This window comes from Nanorana parkeri, unplaced genomic scaffold, assembly GCF_000935625.1.
Source record: "Nanorana parkeri isolate BGI_ZX_2015 unplaced genomic scaffold, ASM93562v1 scaffold471, whole genome shotgun sequence".
In the NCBI taxonomy this organism is placed as follows: domain Eukaryota; kingdom Metazoa; phylum Chordata; class Amphibia; order Anura; family Dicroglossidae; genus Nanorana; species Nanorana parkeri.
The window spans coordinates 399,815-415,842 of NW_017306739.1; the positions used below are offsets into that span (position 1 = coordinate 399,815).

General features: G+C 39.6%; 1 protein-coding gene across 1 annotated transcript in view; it reads left to right on the forward strand.

The window, feature by feature from the left end:
* Positions 1–16,028, forward strand: part of MOCOS (molybdenum cofactor sulfurase) — a 314,243-nt gene that overhangs the window by 294,048 nt on the left and 4,167 nt on the right. Inside the window, exons 13-14 of the mRNA XM_018560663.1 lie at positions 6,370–6,508; positions 13,841–13,945. Coding sequence (XP_018416165.1) covers positions 6,370–6,508; positions 13,841–13,945 — 244 coding nt within the window. The remainder of the gene's footprint in view (positions 1–6,369; positions 6,509–13,840; positions 13,946–16,028) is intronic.

Consider the following 16,028-nt stretch of genomic DNA (forward strand, 5'->3'; position numbering starts at 1 on the left):
TGTTGGACTAAATAAACAACAAAATAAGGCTTTATTTTAAAACCCATACACCAGTTAAATAAATGAAAACCCCAACATACCAACTACTGAATAAAGCCTTTTTAAAGGGTAAACCTTGCAGCCAAAAAAAAACAAAAAAAGTTTGCTATGGACAGGGCAGCAGCAAAGTAACCACTGACCTCAAATCAACCACAATATTAAAAAAAAGACAAAAAAGCCCCCAATAATGAGAACAAAAAATGAACAACCCCACACCGACATCTACATCACCATCTATGACCAGGCAGGCATTACCTCTGCAGCTGCTGAAGCAAAAAAATATTGTCCCCTAAGCATCTCAATGCCAGTTTGGGAAAACTGCTAGCTTTGCAGGAATTCTCAAACATGCAAGTGGAGGTGGCCCCCTTCAACTAGTTTATAGCCTGTGTTGCACCACAGTGGCAGGCACCCTACCATAATTTTTCAGGCCAGAAGGCCATCCCTGCCCTCTACTAGCATGTGGACAGCAATGTCTCTATGTTGCTGCTGAACCATGTGGTCAGTGGCAGAGTCCACATTACCACAGGCACGTGGTGCAGCAAGCATGGGTTACATCTCCCTTATTATCCTGGGTAATATTGCTGGCAGTTGGGAGGTATGGAAGATGGAACTCAACACTGGAGTTGGTGGAATCATTGCCCTTTGCTGATGGTAACAGCACAGTCACCTCTAGCCACTTCTTAATGACCTCACATCCAGTGATGCCCCAGAACCACCGGACTTCCCTCCTCTTCCCAAGTGCTCCTGGACTATGCAACAGACTGGGCAAAACTCTGGCACACTGTTTTGTTGCTGGCATGCCTGGGCAACAGAAGCCACATTGTACCTTGTGATTCTGGCAGCTCTTTAGGGGCAGGCTGAGAGGTAGCTGATCCAATGCCATCTTGTGCTAGGTAAGGTGGTGTGTAACAATGGCACCAACGTGCTGGTCATCCTTCAGCAGGGAAACTTCCCACACATGGCACATGTCCTAAACCAGGTGATGCAGATGCTCCTAGTTAGGCACCCTGGTTTCCAGGATGTCTTGCAGCAGGTCAGAATAGTGTGCAACCATATAGGTATAGGTGCTATGCTTAATAATTTACAAGCTGAAGCTCAGCTGCATTTGTAAATTTTGCCGTACGGTAATTCCTGCCTCAAAGTTTTCAGACTATTCCAGTGTTCAGGCACTGTAAAGGTGACACACCTAATGTTTCTGAAGCTGGACCTCAGCTGCAAAGTTGTCGATTTTTTCAGAAGTAAATCATGCTCGGTTTCTCCTAGTTTGTGGTCTATTTCAGTGCTCAAGCACTCAAAAAAATTGAGGATATTATCTCTTCAGCATATTGCACTATTTATTGCAGTATTGTTAATAATATTTATTTACAGATAAAATTTGCCTCATATCTCCCTTTTTACAATGCATCTTAATCAAGCAGCTTACACATCCTCCAGTGAATGTACAATATTTGTGGGTATTGTTTCTGAAATATAATTTAGATGTCATGATACATTGTGGCTCATTTCTCCTTTTTATATTGCAGAGTAATCAAGCTGCTCATATACTGTGCAGTGACTATACAATAATTTAAGCTACACTCTAATTTTAATTTCATAATAGATGCTGCCTCATTCCTCCCTCTTACAAAGTGCTGCTTATATACTTGCTTGCAAATGTGCAATATTTGTGGCTATGGTCTATGAACTAATACACCATATTCTTTATTTTATGATAAACCCTACATCGCCTCTCACTTATACATGCGGGCTAGCTAAGCTGCTTACATACTGTGCAGCAACTGTACAATATTTGTGGCTATTGTATGTGAAATATTACACTGTAATTTTTATTTCATGATAAAAACTGCCTGGTCTTTCCCGCTTGCATTGAGACCTAATCAAGATGCTTACATGCTCTCCAGCCACTGTACTGCGTGGCTATTGTCTTTGAAATAAATGGACTCTAATTTTTATTTCAGGATGGAAACTGCATCATGTCTGCAGTGTGTGTTGTGGTTTTCAAAGGTTTTTGTGCACTCTGTTTTGACATTTTATTAAACTTTTAACACGATGCAGGGTGATACTGTGAAAAAAAGATCACAAACTGTGCTACGAAACAGTTTTGCTACTGGTCAATTGGTACAAAGTTAAAGTGCAGCTGAAGCCAATTTTTTTTAAAGATTTGGATAGATTGGAGAGGGATTAGAACACTTGTCAGGATTTAATTGCTGTCTGTGTCCCAATTTGGGAGATTTACCCTCTATTTGTCCTAATGACTTAATGACTGTTATCAGTGAAAGTGAAAGAAAATCCAGATTTTTGGGTTGTCATCAGAACAGGAGCAGATGGGAAATCTTCCAACAGGAGCACTACTTCTGGTGATCCTGCTGACCACCAATGAATTCCCTTGCTTTGGAGGGATTTCCTCTTTTTCTGTTGTGGCTATTTGACAGGAAGTGAATGGAAATCTCCCCAATGGGACACAGATGGAAAGGGTTATAACTATTCTATCCAAAAAAGTCTTGAATTAAGTTCTACTTTAAGGGCATTTGCTTTATTTAGAATTCAGAATTCACTTTATCGTTGCTTTTAGATCTGTGGTAATTGCTACTTTTACCAGTCAATTCAGGCACTTTACTGCTTGATAAAAAATCTGGTGTCTCAGCCAAAACTACAAAAAAGCCTTTTTTTAATTAATTAGATTGAGGTGCTGTTGCAATGATGTAAAAGTATCTATTACACATGCAAAATATGTGATGCCAGAATAGAGCTTTGCTCATGCTGTCCCATTCTGTAATACCACATACAGCTTAAAGGGATCTGCAAGCATGTAATTGAAAGAATTGGTGTTTTTCCCATATTGTCCTCAAATCCTCTATTTTTTAAAATTGTTTTTGCATTGGGACATATCCCCCATGGCAGTACCCTGCTCCCCATGCCCTTTGTCTGACAATCCCTTGCGTATTAGCCTTGAACATTGACAGAATTGAGTTTCAAGATTCACCCCTCAAAGACTTCAATGAGATCTGGCTATAATTTCCCAATATTAGAATTCACAATGATTTCAATGAATACCCTGCAAACCAAACCCAGGCACATTCACTTACCCCTACAATTAGAATTAAAGTACAGTTTATTAACTGACCCTAATGCCTCTCTATGCAGTTTGTCAGTTCTCTCAAGCCTTTCCCCTGCAGCATCTTCAAACACAGTGATGCTATGGCTGCTCTGTGCCTCCCATACTTTTACAGTGAGGTACTGGTGGTATCTATTAAAACAGTCAAATGTATACTACAATACTGCATCAATGGTTTTCACAAACATTTAAATATCTGTTCTAGATACCAAGCCAAAAGCCAAAAAAATACCCTAGCTTTAATGTAAAACTAATTTAGGAACCAGTGGTTTCTAGAATAAAATCTGCAAAACCCAATGTGGTCTGTTATGACACATCTTTGAAATAGTCTAGCTGGTACTGAATAGCATGTCTTTCTATAACACAAAAACAGTTTCTGACAGTATTTATCCCAAAAAACTCCAGGCACAATAAAATTATTTTGAATTATTTAGATTGGAGAAACCCTGGCACACATCCATCTATTATTGCATTCCATGTGATGCTGTGCGGCATAGCATCCATAAAAATGTGGGCTTTGTGTCCCCATTTCCTGTGGTTGAGACTAGTCACCACTGTCCCTTTTGCTCTGCATAACTCTGCATCTCTCTGCACACCACTGTGCCTGTGAGTGACTGTTCCTGACTCCAGTTGCTGTAGAATCTTTTGATCTATACGATTAGATATGTATAATTGTAAGAGTACTCATCCTCCAAAAACAGAGTGGAATCCAATATGCCTACCAATGTAACAAGCCCAGCAATAATTGAATTACTTTAATAACGTTTTTATTTATATAAGTAAATTTAGATATACAATATGAGAGGAATTTATCAAAACTGGAGCAGGCAAAATCTGGAGCAGCTATTCACAGCAACCAATCAGATGCTCTCTTTTGTTTTTAAATCTTAACTGAACAAACTGAATAGAGAAACTGATTGGCTGCCCTGGACAACTGCTCCAGATTTTGTCTGCTCCAGTTTTGATCAATTCCCCTGCTTGTATTTTATTTTCAGTTTTGTTCCAATAAATGAAAAATATAGCTACAGCCTGTCGTCCTCTAGTGTGCGTCTCAGATACTATTGCAGATTTTAGGCTGGACATTGTAAAAAGTCCCAGAAACAAAAAAATTTACCCACAGCCTGTTGGCCTTTTTTGTAAGTAATTTGGCCAATGCCTGGGCACTCTCGTGACTAGCGTGAGTCTAATACGATTCTGTTTTTTTCCAGATTGAAGACTGTAAAAAGTGTCAACATTTCTGGCAACTTAACAAAATAAATGACACATCAGTCTTCCCTATAAGCTATACAGTATCGCAAATGCACGAGTGCTGTGGTGACGAGTCTATACAGTATATGAGATACAGAGGTGCCAATTGATTTAAAAAGAAAATAGAAATGGCACTGGGAAAACAATTCAGCAGGTGTCACTTACTCTTGTAGACTGTAGCTCATGCAGTACCTGCCTAGAAGTTGCCACCACCCTTTCCAATTCTTGCTCCAGTCCACAAAACATGAACCTTTAGCCTGCTACTACATGAAGAGGTTTATTTGAAGGGTTAAGTGCCCATTTACTTCACCTCTGCTGACTAGCTTCTGCAGACAATGGTAAAGCTGGTTTCTGGGTCAGAGGGAATGCTGGGGTTATTGAGGAGTACAACAAATACATGCGCTAGCAAATTGGCATGGATTACTTATCTGGGAGTATCACTCTCATATAAAGCTTCGAGTCTAATTCACACTAGGGATTTGACTTCCCTTCTTCTGTATTGCAGTTACTTAAGCATTGTAATTAAACACATAGCTGTGAACTGTCAACTGTTCAGGGTTTTCTCAAATTTATAACTGTAATTGTACCATGTTTGCTGTACTGATGAATCATGCATAAAAAATATAGTTTTTCCAGAATTATGGAGTTTATATATCCTGGAGAACACAAAACTAAAACACAGAGAAAAGCTAGAACTATGATTTAATAGGTGTGTCATAATTTGGTTTATGGTGCTCTAAGCCCATAGTTTGCAAAACAAGCTACAATACAATTGAACATGTTAAACTATTGCCAACTACACAGATAAATCAGTTCCAGAAATTTAAGGGCCATAGAACTAACACTTAATTTAAAATTATTAAGAAATAAAAGATTATGTTGTAATTTTCACAAATGCTAGTATTTTATATTATTTCAGTGATAGTATTTGGAAATCTGGTATGCTGTTTTTAAGGTTATGGATGACTAATGTGTTTAAATTTGCACTCTGGAATAAGCATATATTGTCCACATACAAGAGGCATGTGTATTCTGACTTGAATGTATGTGTGCTTTATGTGTTTCCTCTTGATCTGTGCAATAATCCAGTGTGAAACGTTGCCTCTGTGTAGGTGTTTCCTGCAATACAGACTGGTCACTGCTGCTTGTGCAGGGTGAATGGTCTCTTAACTGCCCCTTCTGTAATTTTCTCCAGGCAGCCTGTAGTGCGTGAACCTGATGGGTGGGTCTCTACAAGCTACATAGAGCCCGGTGATGAAGTCACTGTTACATTTACAAGGTAATAACTGGGATCCCAAAGGTATTTGGTCACACAAAGTGGATTTCTATCCTTTGCAAATTTGCAAATAGGAAAAAAAAACATATAAAAACCTGAAAGAGGCTCTAAAACTTTCCCCGCTCTATAAAAATCCTCCCCAATAAGGATGCATCACAAAATTGAAAGATATTGTAACTCATACCTACTCCAAAAAAAGTGAAAAAAAAGTTTTGATTGCAGTTGGATTTTAATATGTAATGATGCATTTATTTCAAGTATTTAAATAGTGCAGATAAGTTACATAGCAATTTACATTTTGTAGATTCACATCAGTCCCTGCCTTTAAAGAGCTTACGATCTAAGTTGCCGATCTCACATGCATACTTACACATGCTAGGGCCAATTAACCTACGAGCATGTTTTTGGAATGTAGATAAGGATACCAGGGCAACCGAAAGACATCCATGCAAGCACAAGGAGAACATAGAATTTATTATGTTTTAGCAACTGATGTATAAGCATATTCTTACCAAGAAACTGAGTTTCTTTGCATTTACCACTAATCGGTTACCAACCTTTGGGAAACTTTAAATTTGATTTGTGTCTTAAGGGAAATAACTCATCATCAAAACTCTTGTGCCTATAAGTAAATTAAATGCAGTCATTGTGACATCCCTGAATAATCTTTTTGTTTTTGTTTTTTTTCTAGTGACCAGGCAGACTACAAAAAAGAAATTAATGTGGATCAGATGACTCAACGGTTCCGAGCCAACTTGGTCATTAATAGCAATATACCCTTTCAAGAGGAGGCATGGGTGGAAGTTTTTATTGGCAGTTTACATTTTCAGGTATATTTCTGCATTAAAGTAGTATTATCCTCTCAAACATTTTTTTTTTCAATAATGACTCTGCTAAGAAATGTATATTGCCCAGCAAAGTATGTGGGTAGTTCTTAATTTTTAATAAAATATTTTCATGCTGCAGCAGAGAACACTATTTTTTATGCTGTTTTATTTTTTATATAAACTGGCTGGGAGGTATTCCTGGATAATGGATAATAATACTCTCCATATTAGGAGATCTGCACATTCTAACCTTTTATTTCTCCGGTCTTTTATTGATCATACAGTACAGGCCACAGGGTTAGTCAGGAAGGATGGGCTATTTAGTGGTACCGTCAGGTGTCTGGACACTGGCCAGATCAATTGGGGCCTACATAACCCCTACCACAGATTCTCAGTTTTTTCCAGTATCCTTAGTTGATGGACAGGTTATTTCTTTCTCTGAAAAAACAGTTGTTAAATCTTACCTAATATTGTCTTCAATCAAGTTCCTTCAACTGCTTGCAGCTGCCTAAGCAAGGATGCAGTTTCTGGATCAGCGCCCCACAGCAGAAGCTTCGGGGCCGGACCCTGCGAAGACAGCGTCAGTAGATGCAGGGACGGCCTGTAATGTTGCTTTTAGCACTGGATCCTGTGTGGGTGCCCACATCGGCACAAAATTGTGCAGCACATTGGGTTACCTGCAGGGTGCTATAAAGGTCCATGGTAGTTGTGTATCCGCATTGGTGTAAATACCCCTAAGGGGGTATGCTCTCCCAAATTGAGTGAAGCTAAGGAAGTATTGTTCATTGGATGAAGAAGACGCAGAATGGTGGTAAGTCCTAGTCCTTTTTTCCTCCCCCTTATTGCCTTCTCCCTGCCTGATGCCTCTAGTAGCCCTGGGCCCCACTTGTTTTGAAACCACCATTCCCCTTAGGGGAAAAGTGGTTGGGGGGTGTGCAGCTTGAATGCCTCCTTGCGCTGGGGGACTCCACCCCTATTAGTAATGGGGTTTGAAATAGTACCTTAGTGCTATTTTTCCTCATCTCCCTCTATCAGGCTAGAGGAAGTGTTTTTGTATTACCTTTTTTCTTTTTTCTTTTCAGTGTGGGTTCCAACGGCCATCTTTCCAGAGCCCACAATTGCCGGTATGATGTACTGTGCATGCACATTTCGTCTCCAAAGGCCATTTTTTTCAGAGTCTGCAATGGTGGTTCTGGTGGCCATCTTGAGGTTGGCAATAGAAAGAAGGATGATGTGGCAGTGCGTACTACACATCTTCAAAAATGTTAAACTGGGCGCGCTTGGCTGTTCTAGTTCCCCCATCCTACAGTGACTCTATTGAATGAAAAAACTGGCCTGAGGCACAGTGGGCATTGATCAAGTCAAGAGGGAATAATTGTGAGTATGTTATCAGAGCCCCTCACATGGTGAATGCAAGCGAAAGGGAACTGGAGGTGCGGCGCACAGCTGCTGGTGGTGCACATGCATCTTGTCTAAGTACGATGATTTTGCGGCCTCCATGTAAGTATTCATGGCTCAATTTCTGCCTTGATAGAGGCATCTGGTTGCCATGTTTGTAAGCACTATTCCTCTTCTCCGGGTCTTTCTGGTTTCCAGTCAGATGTGGACAATGTCTGTTCTTTATTCCTGATTAGGTTAAAGAGCATGAAGAATGGCAGGAAAGTGCTTCTTCCATTTCGGATGACTCCCTTTCAGAATAAATTCCCCTTAGCAGGGTTATTGCCAAAATTGCCTGGCTCCATTGCAGCATGCATTGCATGTGACTGACGTGGTCAGGGATTGCATCTCTATTAACCCTGTGGTTGATGCCCACTCTAAAGTTACAAGTTTGGGTTTCTTAAGAAAGGGGAAAAAGTCCCTAAGACCTTTCCTGGTACTTTATGATAACTGGTAGTGCACAGAAAAACAGTTTTTCCCCTCTGAAATGTTTTTTTCTGCTGGACCCTTTTTGAGCATTTTTTTCCAAAAAGAGTACCAGACCTACTGCAGCTATTCCCACCTGAACAAATCTCTGTGTTCCGGTAGAGGATGTTCCTGCCATTAGGGGTATTGGGGATAAAAGTTGGAGGGTCTTTTTAAGATCTCTTTTTTTCTCTAATAGGACCTACTGTGCAATGTGTAGTGGCAGCCCTAGGACTTTGTCAAACCTTAGTGGTTTGAACTAAAGCTATGTCTCAGATTTAATGCCTTCTAATCAAGTAGGTTTGTGAGGCTGGGGCTCCTTCCGGGGGCTTAGGATTTTGTGTGGACACTTTGGTTGACACATTGCACCAGCTATCTAGAGTAGGTCTTTTGTTGGTCCAGATGCCCAGACTCCTAGGACTAAAATACTGTTTGGCAGAGCCTAACTGTAAATACGTCTCTGTGGCGATAGATTAAATGCATTGATCTGAAAATTACAGGTGATAAAACTATCCATTTGCCTAGCAAGCTGTAATCAAAAGTGTCACAGTAATCACTCTGCAAGTACCTCTAAGAGGGTATCCTTCGGACCTCAGCTTTCACTCCTTCAAAGCCAAGCAAGATTCCCAGACAAGATGTACTGCAGGTCTTAGTCCATTAGGCCCACTAAACCACACTCTAAGCCTTCACTAATAAGCGACACCTTCATATTGAGGGACATTTTTGGTAGTCCCTAGGGTAATGCATTCAGGAGGTACCGGATGTTTGGGTCCAGTCAATTGTTTTAGGAAGGGTACAAGCTGGAGCTCTTTTCTTTTTCCCGATCTCAGTTCATGCCTTCCAGCATCTGCTGTCAGGGCAGAGGCATTTCTAGGAAAGCTATGGTAGCTTCTAAAGGTCAGGTGTTATCGCTCCTGTTTCCAGGTACTTCCAGATCAGATGGAGAAATACTCCAAAACATGTTTGCAAATTCCTGGTGGAGTCAATTCGATCAGTCACTGCCTCCCTGCAAGAAGGATATTTTCTTGCACCCAACAATTTTCAGGGATGCCATCAGTGTTTTCTATGCTTTGCCATAGGGGAGGAACATTACCAGTTTGTGGCTCCTCTTTTTGCCTTCTACTTCCCACGGGCATTTGAAAGAGTATTGCCACCAATACTAGCCCTGTTGTGACCTCAGGGTATTCACATGGTCAGTTTTCTAGATGATCCTCTTGAAGGCTCAGTCAGGGTTGGATCTAACATTGAACATTTGCAAGACAATTCTTCTGTTAGAGCACAATGGTTGGTTAAACATCTACCCATGCTTCTTCTGATCCCCTCTTACCACCTGGAGTATTGGGGGGTTTTGTGTCTAATGTTCTACCACTGCTGGGATACTATGGTCGTTGACCTTTTGGTGTCCAGATTCAGCTACAAGCTGGGCAGGTTTTGACCAGATCCAAGGACCCCAAGGCCTTTGCAAAGTGGTGATTTCATGGGATCATATTAGTTTTAGGTCCTTTCTCCATTAATACTCTTTAGCATCTCCTTCGCAGGATTGCTCTAGAGGGGGTCCTGGTATTCCTACCAGCTTCTAGTTGGTCGAGGAAACTGTGGTTCATGGACATCCTCAGCCTGCCTGTAGAACCTCCATGGAGGCTTCACAATCGACCAGATTTCCTGGCTCTGGGTCCGGTCTGCTACCTTGCTTCACAGTCGCTGGTTTTGATGGCATGACTGTTGATGCCCAAGTCCTAAGGGAAAGAGGTTTTTAACAAATTATGTTATCCCTTCTTTTTTATAAGCTTGGTCGCCCTCATCTTGTAGGGTTTATTATGGACCATGGAAGCCATTCAAAAACATATTTTCAGGGAGCCAGTTTCAGCTTCTGCAATTGGGGATTAATCAGACTTAGCCCTGAAAGAGAGATTTGTCATTGTTGCACGTTATTATCCTGTGTTTATATAAAAGCAGTGACAGATATAAACTTTATTTTGTTTTCTTGTCCTCAAAAAGCTGCATTTTGCCAATTTGGCCTACAACAGTCTGTTGAAATATTGTTGAAAGCCAATGAATTGAACCCAGACACATTCGCTCATCACCATATTTGCATATATACATAACATAGTAGCTATAAAATAAAATCTAGTGCAAATAACACTCTATGAAATAAGAGTGTAGGGAGAAAACAAGTATTTGATGTACCAAGAGGTAACAGGAAGTTTGGATTTCCAAACTTCTTACAGAAAGCTATTTTCTGTCTGCTTTAAACATAGAGGGCAAATTACATAATTTTAAATAAAAGAAAAAAATGATTCCTTAGATGTCATTGCTTGTTTTGCAGACATCCTCAGATTAGTTGGGTTACACAGATATTTTTAAGCAGCTTTATTTGTACTGTATTTTGCTGATACTTCACCCTTGGAATACAGAACTGTGCTGACTGAATAGGATATCATAGTTGACAAAATGTGCAGTGTGAGCTGTTCTCCGCTTAGCTTACTGGAGAGGATTTAAAACCTGTATGGGAATATTTTGTCAGGACACCATATACTATGCTGTGCAGAAGGAATTGACTGGATTAATTGTTATGTAACTGGGACATTTCAACACTTGCTTTCAAGTTATTCATATGCATTAATAAAGAGTATATCTTCGTTTAGAGACTTAAAATGTTATTAACTGTTCGCATATGTACCATTTTAAAACTTTCCTTCTTGAATATTTATCTTTATTTAAGTGAATGTTACATTTACGAGATGACTCAATCACAGTAATATAAAGTACATGCACAAGGAAGATACACCTGCAGTGAATGATTGATAAATGTCACATTCACTGTTTTATAAATATACCCCTTAGTGTTGCCCCTGTTTGTTATGTAAGCTGGTATTCTAAAGCAATTATTTTTAGTATTAGAGAATGATAGGGGAATGGGTCAGGTTTGGTTTTCCATCTGTGTCCCATTGGGAGATTTGCCGTCACTTCTTGTCCTGTAGACACAACAGAAAGTGAAAAGAAATTGGAATATTTCCACTACTTTTGGTGAGAACTTATAATTTTGGATTTTCTGCCACTTTTAGTTCCAATTACAATGGTCACTAAGACAAATATAAATAGTGACTCTCCCCAGGATGGTAACGGAGAGCAATAAAAACCTGACAAGGTTGTTTGACTATAAATACACACAAGAAAAGTGGTAAGATACCCCTTTATTATAGAAAAGAAGGTGGGATTTTAGGCCTTTGCAACTAGATGCACATAACAACACATATGAGTCAATGTTTGTCTCCTGGCACCTTTAACGTGACCATGGTTGCTTATTGTAAGCCTGTTCACAGCAGCTTTAAAGCATACATAAGTGTATGTGAATGTGTATACACTGTCATGAAGACACTTTTGCTGCACTGAATATGTAAATGTTTTTGGTGGTGTAGTTGCTTGCATTTTAAACTGCTAAACCTAGTAGGTGTGTATCAAAACCCTGGTATGTAAATCTAGATGACCTGGGAAGTAGACAGGCTAGCTAGTGAGTGTGCTGGGAAATGTCTGTTTTTTGTACAGTGTAATTTGTTTTTGTTTCAATTCCATTTTTAGGCTTCTATATACAGTACTGTGCAGCAGTTTTAGGCAGGTGTGAACAAATGGTGTAAAGAAAGAATGCTTTGAGAAATAAAAGTATTAATTTAATTTTTTTAACAATTAACAAAATGTAAAGTAAATGAACAGAAGAGAAATACAAATCAAATCAATATTTGGCGTGACCACTCTTTACCTTCAAAACAGCAATTCTTCTAGGTACACTTGCACACAAAGTTTGAAGAAACTCGGAAAGTAGGTTGTTCCAGACATCTTGGAAAACTAACCACAGAAAACTAACCTTCTGTGGCTGTAGGCTGCCTCAGATCCTTCTGTCTCTTCATGTAACCCCAGACAGACTCGATAATGTTGAGATCCGGAGGGGCCAAACTATCACATTCAGGACTGATTGTTCTTCTCTTTACGCTGAAGATAGTTCTTAATGACATTGGCTGTATGTTTGGGGTCATTGTCCTGCTGCAGAATAAATTGGGGGTTTTAGTCTCACTACCTTCATTCACTATGACAAGGAGTACTACATATATCATAATCAGGGCTTGAAAAATCCACTCATCCGCTCATCTGTGACGAGAGGACGGTGGAGCCCGATGAGCAGCTTCCCGGCCGGCCGCTGTAATTACACGGCGGGCCTGGAGCTTTACATTCAACCGATCGGGCGTCTCTAGAGACGCTCAATCGCTTGTATTAGCAACTGTCACTGCTGGTGCCAGTCCCGAGATCCGCTGTGACCAATGCGCTCGGGACCGGTACGGCTCTGTGACAGGAGATCAAAGGGAGTACATTATACGAACTCCCTTTGATCTCCTCTCAATCCCCATATATTACATCACTTCCTGCATTCAGTTTCACTTTCCCAGCTACAGAAGCTCATGAAGCAGATCTCTGCTTCATCAGCTTCTCTGGGGGTCCCTAGGTGACATTAGGGGGCTTGGAGACCCCTGATGTCTCCGTAAAGAGGACCTGTCATGTAAATTGGCTATCACATAGGGGGCTTCTTAGCCCTCCCATGAAATAGCAATAAAGTTGTGTGTAAAAAAAAAAAAGTAATAAAAAAATTAAAGAATCATAAAAAAATAAAGAAGCATAACATTTTTATTAAAAGAAAAAAATGTTTTTAAGTCCCCGCCCCCCACATACATATGCAGATATGCGTCGGGTGCGCCTACGTGTGAAAACGACGATTGCGCCTATTGTGCCGCACATGTTACATATCGCCGCAAACATCGGAGGGAGAGCAATCATTTTAGAGCCATTAATCACTGATAACACTAAACTGATGAGCAGTTTAATCGCCGCATATGGGCATTTTTTGCGATTTTGCGGGCGCACGCAATTTTAAGTCTTGACATGTTTGGTGTCTATTTACCCGACGTGACCCCCGACTTTTATGTTTTACTAAAAAATATGGGTAAAGGAAATGTTTTATAACATAACGTAGGGAAACTTTTTTTGTTTTTGTACTTTTTTCATTATAAAGTTTAAAAAAATAACACCCTCCCCCGTGGTGATTGTATACCTCCAAAAGAAAGCTCTATCTGTCCCTAAAAAATGTTCACATAAATTGCAAGGCTATAGTCCGGTCATGCTGACTGGTGACATTTTTGACTGACTGATGAGACACTATCAAATTTTTCAAGCCCTGGTCATAATGGAAAAATACGGGTGCTACACAGATAAATTACAACCCAGCTGGTAGCTTTTTTCTTCACATAAATATCTGTTGAAATCAAAGATGTTGGACAATAGGCAACATTTTGAAATGTAATCTAGTCAATATATTTAAGCCTTCCAGTTAAAAATATTAAAAAATCTTATAATGTAACATACATACACATGTCTGTTTCTCTTTAGGTTTCAGGCAAATGTACCAGATGCCAAATCATTTGTATTAACCAGTCAACTGGTGAAAAAAGCAGAGAAGTTTTACAGACTTTATCATCCAGCAGAGAAGGAAAGGTGAGCATATTTACAATCAAACGTTTAACTTATTGCAGTGTTTTAAATGAGTTCCTAGTCTTGAAGCCTTAAGTTTTAAATATAGTAACTGGAAAAATTATGTAGAGTTTTTAAAAAGCAAATGTGCAGCATAATTGTAATAGAGCTCAGTAACTGAAGCAAAAAAAAAAAAAAGCACCTGTGTCCCATTAGGGAGATTTTCTTCCTTTCCTATAGACACAACAAGAATTTAAAGAAATTTCTCCCAAGTGAGGAAAATCTTTTGTTAGGCAGTTGTCACTAGAACAAGTTTCCCTATTGGAAGATACCCCTTATATTCCTGTTCTGGTGATCTCAAAATGTTGGATTCTCCCTAACTTGTAGTCCCAGTGACAATGGTTTCTAGGACAGATAGAGTGGGTAAATCTCACATCACATTTGGCAGGTTTGCTAACCCTTCCCAATTCTATTGAAACCTAAAAAAATGGCTTTAGAAATACTTACAGTAAATGCGGAAATGCTAATTGTTATGGGCTTCAGAAACCATAAATTGGTCCTAGCCGTCAGCAGGTCTTTGTCTTTCCAGAAGTTGCTTGTTATTTGCAACTTAAAAAAATTAAATAATGTTATGGTCACTGCTGTTCAGATCTTCGATTATATGAAACGTTTTGAATGGTTAGATGTTAACCGGCCCTGCAGAGCATTTTACTAGTTGGGGGCTTCTGTAAACTGCCTTTCCATAAAACTGCCCTGTAAAAGTATTATATTTGTTCACCCTTTTTCTGTACCAGCAGTCCCATTATACCAGTCACTAGTTAAAATCCCACATTATTACCATTGCCCCAGAGTGTGCAGACCTGTGTAAGGAGCTTAAGTGGGGTATACATGGGTAGATGTTCGAACGAATATTTGTATGAAAATTTTCATCAGAATGTTTGATGATGTCATAAGAGACTTGACGATTGTAGCTCAAACTTTCATTTGATTTTCATGTTTATATAATATTTTATTTTGGAATGAATGGAGTTTCCCCAATGAAAACCACTTTCACTGTTATAATTGCATTAGATCTAGAAAAATTTACAACAAGCTACTTTGAATTTTTTCATCACTATGGTTGAAATCGATCATCGGTTTAACCCCAACAATGGTTAGAAAGTAGAACAAACGTTCCAAAATCGATTTTGTTTGTTTGAAATTCCAACCATGTATACCCTACCTAAGTCTTTTTACTTTTTCATTAATGCTAGGTTCTGGGGGGCTTTACTCTTCCAATCTACCCCTAACCTCTCTCCTAGAACAGCAGTCCCCCTTCCATGTATATGCATGTCTATTGCTTTTTAAATCTTGGTGTCCTTTATGTATTCCTTCCAGATCTGTGAAGTAATCCTATGTAAAAACGTTGTCTCTGCGCAGGAGTTTCTGTAAAGCAGACCAGTCACTGCTACTCTCTCTCCCCATTGTGCAGGGTGACTGGTCTTGCACTGTATCAGCCCCCTTCTGTAGTTTTTTTTGCAGGCAGTCTATTGTGGGTGGACCTGTTGGGTCAATCCCAAAGCCCTGTTGTCTGCACAGGCTATGTGCAATAGAGTGATGTTGATACTACAATTTTTACAAGGTAATATCTGGATTTTTAAAGGTATTTGGTGCACACAAAGTTAAGTTTTATCCTTTGTGTGGTGATTGAGGAATATATTTATGATATATATATCACATTTCGTGTTCCCAATGAAATATCACCACAGTGCTCTAAAAACTAAACCTCTCCTTATACCAAGTCCTAAGTCGGTTATTTTGCTCCTGCTGTCTTTCTTGTGTAGCAGATGGTGCAGGCAATTTTATCAAATATAACCTTGAGGATACTTCCCTTCATCTTGCAACCTAGTTCTCAATGTTGTTTCTTAAGCATCCTTAATTTTCCATGTATTGTCATTGGTCCCCAGGTAGACCAAGACAGCTAGGTCATACCCAACCCTTCCTAGCAATCTGTATATCCAGTCCACCAAATGCTGAGCATCAGAACCAAGGAGACAGCAATCTGTTCTGTTCATATGACCCTCATGACACATGATGCAATCTTCCTGATGATGGAATCCCCTATCAC